This window comes from Polyergus mexicanus, unplaced genomic scaffold (genome assembly GCF_030449975.1).
Source record: "Polyergus mexicanus isolate NDT 795.1 unplaced genomic scaffold, iyPolMexi1.0 SCAF_68, whole genome shotgun sequence".
NCBI lineage: Eukaryota > Metazoa > Arthropoda > Insecta > Hymenoptera > Formicidae > Polyergus > Polyergus mexicanus.
Window position 1 is genome coordinate 48,607 of NW_027223388.1, and position 10,468 is coordinate 59,074.

The 10,468-nt window shown below is 32.7% G+C and overlaps 2 protein-coding genes across 5 annotated transcripts; one reads left to right on the forward strand and one right to left on the reverse strand.

The window, feature by feature from the left end:
- The first annotated feature begins 627 nt into the window (after positions 1 to 627).
- On the forward strand, positions 628 to 6,924 carry Xmas (RRM_XMAS2 and SAC3_GANP domain-containing protein xmas). 2 transcript variants are annotated; one of them, XM_070314864.1, is made up of 4 exons: positions 628 to 677; positions 765 to 4,852; positions 5,528 to 5,809; positions 5,918 to 6,924. In XM_070314864.1, exons 2-4 carry the CDS (start codon positions 783 to 785, stop codon positions 6,495 to 6,497), a joined length of 4,932 nt encoding a protein of 1,643 aa, XP_070170965.1. In that variant the 5' UTR covers positions 628 to 677; positions 765 to 782; the 3' UTR covers positions 6,498 to 6,924. The 2 variants fall into 2 exon arrangements, with proteins under 2 accessions (XP_070170965.1, XP_070170966.1); XM_070314865.1 differs by lacking the exon at positions 628 to 677 and having other exon boundaries at positions 728 to 4,852.
- On the reverse strand, positions 6,607 to 10,107 carry Heix (UbiA prenyltransferase domain-containing heix). Of its 3 annotated transcripts, none has more exons than XM_070314867.1 (2): positions 9,710 to 9,866; positions 6,607 to 9,360 (listed from the first exon to the last, which is right to left on the reverse strand). In XM_070314867.1, the coding sequence occupies exons 1-2, from the start codon at positions 9,713 to 9,715 to the stop codon at positions 8,353 to 8,355; spliced, it is 1,014 nt and encodes a 337-aa protein (XP_070170968.1). In that variant the 5' UTR covers positions 9,716 to 9,866; the 3' UTR covers positions 6,607 to 8,352. The 3 variants fall into 3 exon arrangements, with proteins under 3 accessions (XP_070170968.1, XP_070170967.1, XP_070170969.1); XM_070314866.1 differs by having other exon boundaries at positions 9,656 to 9,718; XM_070314868.1 differs by lacking the exon at positions 9,710 to 9,866 and adding an exon at positions 9,877 to 10,107 and having other exon boundaries at positions 6,608 to 9,360.
- Positions 10,108 to 10,468: the final 361 nt, after the last annotated feature.

The window sequence follows — 10,468 nt, forward strand, 5'->3', positions numbered from 1 at the left end:
TTATATTTGGTTATATTCTGCGTATCGTCTGCTAAAAAAGTCGCATCACTCCTCAAGGAAGCTCGTGACCTTCCTTGAGATAAGGGAGCCAATAAGATTCCTTGTTCGGTCAAGGAAAGTTTATGAAACATGGAACGAGGAACAAGCAATCCTTATTCCTCAAGGACGGACTATGAATACGGGTATAAGTATACTGTGCTACAAGTGGTCTGTTCTTTGCAGCTGAATTGGCTGCACTGGTTCAGAGTTTATCTTTTTTTTCTCCCCATTGAAAGGAGAAGAATGGGCTTTGAACTGGAGCAGTCAGTTCAGCTGTAAAGAACAGACCTTACCTTATAAGTGGAATTTCTGAACATACTCTCGTAAATTTTTTTCTTATCATAAAAAAAGGCAAAAGACTTCGCTATGTACTTGATATGTCTATGCCTATGTCTATGTATGTGTATGGAGCTCGCTGAGCAAAACAAACTAAATTTATTGTATTGTTCATATTAATGAATATTAATTTTCTAAAAAAAAAATAATAGATTTACGATTGTTAATTACAAATTGATTATAGATAGTGTTTGGTTGATTGGTTACAGACGAAAAGGCGCAATTATAGAATACATTGATATATATATATATATATATATATAAAGTCTCGTTCTTACACGTGTTATGAATAAATACTAAAGGTAAATATATATTTAGTTGAATTCTCAGGTACTCAGATTTTGATGAAGAAATTTTTATTTGATGTGATATTTATATGTATGTCGTAGGAATAAGATAAAAGTAAAATGTTCAATCAAATAGAAGAAATGGATGACGTAGAAATTAACATTTCCGAAGCGAGCACGGTTCCTAATCGTTTTGTATTTTCTAAACCAAGTAATATATCTCATCCTTCAAGAGTTATTAATCTTGATATAGAATTGGATCATATTTCTGACATCCATTCCAATAAGAAGAATATATTTACCTTTGCTGTACCTACAATACTATCGCAATATGATGAAAGTCATACAAGCTTACAAACCAATAAATCAAACAGATATAAGCCAAGAATTTTTAGATCCACATTTAAACCTACATTTAATGTGTTTGCTAATGCTCTTAAGGATACAGGAGCGTTTGAACAGCTGAAAAAAAATTCCAGATCGCATACTACTAAAATTAATATTGACAACTCGATAACATGTACCAATGTTCCGAATGCCTTGCTAACTAAAACAGCGGCAAAAGAATATTTCATAAAGTATGGGAATATCGTGAAAATAACTATCCGTCCAAGGAAACGTATAATCATAGTAGTTTATACATCAAAAATGGAGGCAAATGCTGCATATTATGGCAGTAGTGACTACATGGGCGAGAAGTTTCATGTAGAATGGACAAAATTGGAATCATCTGTGAAAATGCCAACTAAAAAAAAAATTTCGCATAAAAATATAGTGACAAATCTACTTAAAGCGCCCGACGACGAGATTAAATTTGAATTAGAGGCCATGACAAATTTAGAGTATAATTTACATTCTGACAAGGAAGCTAAACTATCCGATAATACAGGTGCATTATATCCATTAAAAGCTAGAGCATCTGCAGGAAAAACGGTGTTGCTGCATGAGAAAATGGCAACCAAATTTGAAAAAACTGCTGCAAAGATTGAAAAACTTGATACAGAGAGTCAGATAATTAAACCTTTACCTAATACCTCTATAGAGGATTTACATAATATAATACATCAGGTCGCTTTTACGACTGAAGATAAATACAAGATTTTGGAAGCTAGGGATCGTCTCATGAGATTAAAACGAATTAAACCAGCCTCGCTTGCAACAGCTAAAGTAACTAGCGGAACTTGCTCTGATATGTGCCCAGAAAAAGAACGTCTTATGCGCGAATCGCAGAGGCAAATTGCGCCATATGAACAGCTAGAGGGAAATGAATACAAAATAAATCACTTGACGGCTATAAAGCAATATTCAAGATCTTCTGCGGACCAAGAGGAACCGATGCCCCACGAATTAAGGCCGGTGAAGTCGTTGAAAATGACTATGAGCTACTTGCTGCACGAGATAATGGATCTCTGTGAGCAGGAGGACACAAATCTGGCAGAATGGTATCATTTTCTATGGGATAGAACAAGAGGAATCAGGAAGGATATTACGCAACAGGAATTATGTTGCGTAGAAAGCGTAGAATTGATCGAACAATGCGCTAGATTTCACATAGTATGTTCGGAGAGACTTTGCGCAGAAGACGCATCTGTGTTCGACATGAAAATTAATACGGAAAATTTAACGAAATGTCTGCAGACCTTGAAATATATGTATTACGATTTGAGATTAAAAGGTATCACCTGTGAAAACGAATCAGAATTCAGAGCATACATTGTTTTACTAAATTTAAATGATGGTAATTTTCTATATGACTTGCAACAATTACCGAAATCTGTGCAAAATTCACCAGAAATTCAATTTGCGATTAATATATACTTTGCACTGGATTCAAGTAATTACTACAAATTCTTTAAACTCGTTCGAGAGACGACTTATTTGAATGCTTGTATCTTATTAAGATATTTCAATCAAGTTAGACTGAAAGCTTTTAAGGTAATGTTGAAGGCGTATTGTAGAAGTACTTCGACAGCTTTTCCGTTGTACGAATTAATAGACATTCTCGGCTTCGAAAACGAAACTGAAGCTAAATATTTCTGTGAACAAGTAGGACTGAACTTTTCGAATGACGAATTGAACATTCTCTTCAATCGTCGGAGCTTTAGCATGCCCGCAGGGAGTATACAACAGGGTAGGGCCTATAATTTGATAGAATCGAAGAGAATCGCGTTAAATTTCAGTATTGGACAATGTATTGCTGGTGGAAAAATGCCAGAAAAGACTTACAAGGATCATAAACCACATGATAGTTTTAACGCACATGGTTATTTGATGCCTGAATCTATCAATGCCCTGGATCAAAATACTGATGCCTCTTCTATAGGACAACACGAATATGAACATCCATACGAATTCATGGAGAGAAAGACAAAGAAGATGCCATCAACCCGGGACAAAAATCAGAAAACCATAAAGGATGTTCGTCCTATCCAAGTTAAAAAACAGTCTGCAAATACAAACAATGTATCAAGTGTACCTAAACTTATATCAGTTTCCGAATCAATCATTTCGAATGATTTCCAAATGATGACATCAAATGCATCCTATGCACAAAGTGGGCTTAAACAGAAAATATTAAATATATTTGAGTATAAACCTCAATCTTCTTGTGCATCAACCACACAAATAAAAGTAGCTTTTGATAAGCAATCTGATAATGAAAATGCAATGACTGGTACAATGCATTATGAAAATACTACGATTGAGGCTAAACAATCTGAAATTTTTGGTAGCAATAATATTTTTAATAATAATAATGCATTTACTAACGATCCTATCGCATTTTCAAAACAACTAGAAACATCGCATAATGTAGAACCTGCTGCGCCCTCGGCAACAGCCATAAATCAGAATGTCGTCTCAGGAATAAGATCGGAAGATATATTTATTAGAAATATTATGCCTTCTTCAATGGTTTTCGCTAACAATTATTTTCTCACACCACTTTCAACAAATGCAAGCGATGGGAATAAAATAACAAAGAAACGAACTATCGCCCCTAAGGAAGAACAGAAGGTCCAAAATGGACAAACTATTTTGGAGGCTGAAAAAGCGAAATTGGAGAAGTTGGAGCATGCGAGAAGAATGCAACAAATCGAGGAACAGTCGGAAGAGATTTACAACAGCTTATACAAGGAAATCGCGTACGAATTCTCCTCTGCCATTGCAAAAGAAAATGTCGAAAGAATAAAAATATATGACACATTGAGCGAGAAAATTCTTTTCGATATGACTGGCGAAATTATTCACGAGATATGTAATGTAGCATTGACTGCTGAAATTAAAAATCAGCGGAAGTTACAAGCCATGTTGTCAAGAATTAAAAATCAAGTAGTTGTCAAGTGTTTCAATGCTTGGAAACAGTACGTATTGAGAAAAAAACGACAGAGAGAAGCATTGGAAAATACACCGGTTTGGTTGCAGAGACAATCCGTGGAGGAAAACGCGAAAATGCTATACTCCAAGGAACAGGAAGTAGTGATACAAAATATGCGCGAAAAACAATGTCAACTGGATGAGACAACCAATATGAAAACTCTTGCGCCAATCGAAATTATTGTGTATGCCGGTATTAAAGAGAATCTACGATTATTGGATATTGGTCCTTTGACTAATATATTCTGGAAACTGGTGATCTCCTGGCCGGATTTGAGCAATAGAACTGTTTTATGGCATTACAAGAAAGTGATAAATGAGTACTTATATCCCGAAGATTTTACGATGGATCCTATTATAAAAACTTATCGACCAAATTCCTATGAAACTTTACATGTTTGTATAAGACATCTCGAGGGTTTTATCAGTGAGCATAATTTAGTCGGTACTGATGCGCTTCTATTTATTGCTGATGCTTCGGAAAACTATGAATTTGTTACTAAACGTTTAACGAAAACTGTATTATCAAGACACAAGTTGATGCCTATGCCGCTTGCTTTTATAATCTTGGGTAATGGAAATTTGAAAATTCAAAATGACGATATTGTCTCAGTCTTGGAATCTCTCTTGGAATCTGGTTATATACTGGAATATACAATTATGTACAAGGAAAATCTGTCTACAAAAATTATTTTAAATTTGATACAAAGTGTAGTTTTATGGTTGACAATGAACAAATCACCACCAATTCCATTGGAAAAGGATTACTTGTATAATATATATAACATTTATTTATCAGAAGAGTTGTGGTTAAGGTAATATTCTTTTTCTTAATTTTTTTATATTCATTTTTGATTATATTTCAGTGTTATGTATATAAAGCGTCTACTCCCTGGAAAATAGTTTAAAACCTGAAATTTTCAGAGATTTTCTTTCTACTTAGAAAAATCAGGAAATTCTTATTGCATTTTATATAGAGATTGTGTATTTCTTAAAAAATTTCTTTATAATTCTTTGATATTTTCACTCTTATATTTTAAGCAGTCGGCAATCAAGCCGATAATTTAACTGTTATGAACTGTCTGTGTGTGTGTGTGTGTGTGTGTGTATATTTAAACAGTCAATGTCTTAACAAAAAATGTGCAGTACATATTTTTTATTGTAATTTTTAAGTGATAAAAAAATAAGTGTTTGTCTTACAAAAACTATTCAGTTTTTTTCTCAGTACATATGCAAATCTAGCACTTGAAACTTAAGTGACTTTGTTTTTCTTTCGTATGAGTGAAAAGCATTAGAAAATGTATAGAATGAAAAAAACTTATTTTAGAAAGCATCAAAAAATCTTTAAAATATTCTCTTTACCTAGAATTTTGAACCTAAATACCTGGAAGATCAGGGAGTTTTTTTTTTTACAAGGTTTAAGTAGATACTTTGTATGTGTAACATGTATTGCGCATATTTCATTATTATCTAATTATTATCATTTACAGGATATTGGATGATGCTATGTTCAATAAACAATTGTCAAATGCATTAAGAAATCCCAATTTTGTAATTGATTTGCACAATGAAGCTGTAAATCATTTGATAGACATAATTTTAGATCCAGAATCTATGTTATATACAAATTTCGCACCAGAGTTTAAAAAATTCCTTCAAAATAATAGTATGATGCCATGCAGTTATGAATATTTTGACGAATCGTGGAAACAAGACGAATACAGAGCAAAATTAGAAAACACAATGAATAGTTTTGTGTTACCACCATGGAAGTAAGTACGCGATCTATAATATAATATTAATTAAGATATCTATAACATACATATATTAAAAATCACTGTACGCCTTTTAATATTTTTGTGTTTATTTTCTTACTTCAGTGCACCATGGCCAATAACGGATATACAAGACTTACGACGATATATTATAAAATATTGTAGAGAAGTGCTATCCGACTCAAATTGTGACATTGTATTTTGTGATATATTAAGTAATTTATATCTTACTTCAGGAAGTTTGCAATTATCCAATTTCGTATACATACTATTACATGTGGTTAAAGAAAAAATACAACTTCTGGACGAACAAATAGTCATTTATAACAGAAATCACATCAAACATTTCCAGACATTACCATGGTGGTTTAAATCTAACGTACTAACAAAATTTCTGTCGCACGAATTAAATTTTGATAATAATTATATATTAAATGAACCGGCGATAAAAAGAAAGAAACTCAATACATTGACGAACGAGTTGTATGATCGTGTATTAGACGAAAAATTTGATTCATTAGCAGAATTTTGTGAAAGTACCAAAGCTCGAATCATAGAGATACACTCTGTGTCTAAGGAGATAGAAAGCCGTTTGCAAACGCAACAATCGGAGAATACATTATTGGAAGAGAGACTGAAGAATGCCTTGTTTGATGAAGAAAACTTTGTAAAGAGAAATGCGTGATTTTTTCCCATTCAATTATATATGGCATGATTTATAATAGTATTTTGGTTTTGTAAGTTTTATTATGTACAAATATATATATATATATATATATGTATGTGTGTGTGTGTGTGTCTATATATACACACACATACAAATATACACAATATTTGAATTATATTTACATATGTCAGTGTGCTACGAATAACTGTAATATTATTTTCTAATTAAATTACGCACACAAACACATACGCGCGCGTGTGCGCGTACACTCACACACACATGACATTAAAAATATGTAAATAAAATGTCATAACAAAATTCAGCTATAATTTTATTTAAATATTATGAAATTATATATTATAGACGAACATATAAATATTATATATTTAGTAATTTATTATTCACACAATTCAACTATTCCATACAATATATAATATAATTCATAGAATTATAGGATACAGAAATATTCTTAACAAAACATCATTTTTCTATGATCTGAAAAGTATTGTCATTTGATATTGTACACCGGCAAATTCTCGTAGAGAAAACAGAAAAAAATATTCTTCGTAAATAATATTCTGGAAACTATTTTCGAGTTACAGAACGTTTGAAAAAGAAAGACTTTTTGCAAATTAAACTTTGGGGAAAAAAAAAAGTAGAACTATCATTTCAGATGAAGTTTACTTAATGTGTTGTCTTACAAGTTATAAAAAGATAGAAGAGAAAAATTGGAAATTTGTATTAAAATATTCTTCCTCGATATCGATTGATCGAATTGAACTAGCGCAATATAAACAATTACTATTTGACAGATTACCTTATAAAAATGATATTTGAAGGATTAGTACATTGCCATACATTTTCACATATGTTGAGTACGCAGATTTGATATCGAGAATAAAATACATATTCATATGAACTATTTACCTCATAATATGTATAGATATATCCAATACTATCATCTAAAATATAGACTTTCTTCTGTAAGTGAATTACAGTGAATATGTACGTATGTATATTACGCAAATGTAAATTATAACATAAATAATATGCAAACATATTTAAAGTTTTAACAAAACAAGTATACATACCTCATATGCACCTATGTAACAAAATACGCAAAATTAGCGTATTTAAGCATATTTATTGGATATACGATATACATTATACACATTAAAACAGGATTTATACAAGAATTTATTTAAAAAATTTAAACTTGGAAAGATTTTGATAAAAATTCAGTTAGCTCGTAAGGATCTAAAAATCTAAATAATGCTGGAGAAATGACAAAAGATATAAACGAATAATATTCTCCTTCTGTTTTGAAAGTGCTGATATTTGCAAATTTTGTTTATAATATCACAAAAGATCATATAAGAATATATACTATAAAATAATATTCAAGATGTCACAGAAATTTATTTTTGTGACAAACGCACACGCATATTCAAAATCCTATAAATCGGTTTGTACTCGAGGTAAAACATCTTTAATAATAATCGGTTTTTTTTTACTCGCGCTAATTATAATTTGAAAATAATTACTCGCAAGGGTTTAGAGAGAATTTGCAATAAAATTACAAAATTTATTAGCTGCTGATGTATTACATTAACGAATTCCGACTTGACATTAGTAACATCAATCCTGGACATGTGTGAACGAAGAAAATAATTATAGATAAGTATGAGTTAGTATTATATAAGATGACAGATAATTATATCGATTGTAACGAGTAAGTAAAACAAATAAAATTCCTATCTATGTAAAACGAATAAAACTGCAAATTTGAGATTTCACTGAAATATTAATAAATAAATTATTAAATAAGAAAAGTAATCCAGGATTAATATCAAACCTTTATACAATAAATAGTTTACGGATAAGGAAGCGAGCTCACAAACAGGCAAGCGATAACATACAAAATACCTAAAAACATGTTTAATCTGGCTGTTCGTTTAGGCACGTTTTGAATTTTATGCGGATTTCGGAATTCTTTTTCTATTTTAAAGGCGGTCGGCAGAGTGATGACTGGCAGTAAAAACAATATCGAATATCTTAATGCCAGCACAATGAGAATAATATACGGTGTAAACAGTAGAAAAGCATACAAAACATGAGATGCGGTATGACCTATCAAAATCGCTAGCGTCACGATTCCTGCCTTCCTGTCGCTGTCCATATCCCTTGTGTTATTGCTATGTAAAATAGCCTCAGTGTTTAACGCGAGCGGTATAGCGTAATAAATGGTTCCTAATTCAACATAACCGGTTTGCGCCATGAACGCGAATAGAACCGAGATTGGACCAAATATGACTAAAATCAGTACATCGCCTAAAGCAATGTATTTAAATCCTATACCTCCCGTATAGAGAAAAGAAGAGGATAAACCTCCAAAGTATACGAGAGCTAAATGTTCCATCTTGGCAGGGGAGATAGCCGCTAGTAAGACAAATCCCAAGCAGCCTGCCGTGTATAAAAAAGCTCCCAACGAGACTAATTCATCTTTAGACAATAAATGATCTACCAAAATTCTATCGTCACTTTTCCGGCTATCGACACCTTTCACATAGTCAAAATAAGTGTTCACTACATTACCAGCACCATGTACACAAACTACCGTAAGTACGATAACGAACAGCGATATCCAACTAAAACTCGCTAAACCCGTCAGTCGATACGCAAGCGCGGATCCGAGAAGCGTTGGGATTAGCGATGCGCTTAGCGACCATGGTCGGAGTGCCAGAAAATACGAAGATAACTTCATGAGCGGAGAATCCAAAGCCGACGATGTCGAGTAATGTACATTATTCGCCATAGAACCATCATGGATTCGCCTAGTTGGGTTCCAAACGCCATTGGACATCATGTTTCGCGCGCAATGCTAGAAATAATATCATTTTATATAAATTGTATATATATATATATACGTGATGTTAACGTGATATTAGGAACGATAATAATTCTTTAATCCCTGAAGTTCTATTAAATAGATCATGTTTTTTTTTTACATATAGGATATACGAGAAGAGATCGTTTTACCATCAATGCGTTTTCATCCATCTTTGTAAATAAACTTTCAAAGCTTTACATTTCATATAAAAATGAAAAGCAATTGGCAATCGATAAATCGCTCAACACAAAATACTCAAAATGGAAATTTATCCGATATATCGTACTTGGCAGGTTAACGGTATCCCAATATCACAAATATCGTATACGTACGTACGTACATACATTTCCACGTGACATTTGCATAATTAAATATCCCAAAAAGATAATAACGTCGGAATGAGGTAGAAACGTGACGAGATAAATACGAAAGTTTAAGTACAAAATAATAACGCGGGTAGTTTTTCGATACAACTTACACTACGTTTCTATACGCGGTTAAACTCACTCGATAATTTTTCCGAAATAGACACAAACGAAAATAGGTTAAGACGCTCTCCGTGGCAATTAAAACATTTCACTTCTCGATATTGGTTCATCGTAGAATCATTCGTCGTACGAGCAACACATCAGCGTTCGTTCAATCAGCATCATGAAGTAGATAGAACGTTTCGAATTATTCTTTTCTCTTCGCTCTCTCCGATTCGGATGGACGTTTGTTTCTCGTTCGAGCACGTTAAGTCTGTTCGATGTTGGATTCATTCCACGCAGCGTCGTATTCGGGGACGCTTTCTCGCGCATGCGCAGCGCAATGGTAGAGAAATCCAGCGACGGCGGCGTATGTAAGGGCCCGGGCATACAAAAAAAAAAAAAAAAAAAAAAAAAACTTAAGCAGTAAAACTTAAGACTTAAAAATTTCAACTATACGAAATTTTCAGCGTAGCTTACGTTTCAATATAGCTGCCTTACTGTTCGACTGTGATTGGTTAATTCGCTTACGTCCTTTTTTTTTTTTTTTTTTTATGTGCCACGGCCCTAATACATATTTGCGTATGTACCGTGATGTCCCGCCATTTTTCAAAACCATACTTTAACTAATA

Bases quoted from the DNA above. Each gene is read 5' to 3' on its own strand.
- Xmas (XM_070314864.1), top strand. From the start codon at position 783: ATGTTCAATCAAATAGAAGAAATGGATGACGTAGAAATTAACATTTCC. The intron at 4,853-5,527 runs GTAATATTCTTT...TATCATTTACAG, and splicing joins TCAGAAGAGTTGTGGTTAAG to GATATTGGATGATGCTATGT. The intron at 5,810-5,917 runs GTAAGTACGCGA...TTCTTACTTCAG, and splicing joins TTTGTGTTACCACCATGGAA to TGCACCATGGCCAATAACGG.
- Heix (XM_070314866.1), bottom strand. From the start codon at position 9,715: ATGTATGTACGTACGTACGTATACGATATTTGTGATATTGGGATACCG. The intron at 9,361-9,655 runs GTACGATATATC...TATTATTTCTAG, and splicing joins GGATACCGTTAACCTGCCAA to CATTGCGCGCGAAACATGAT.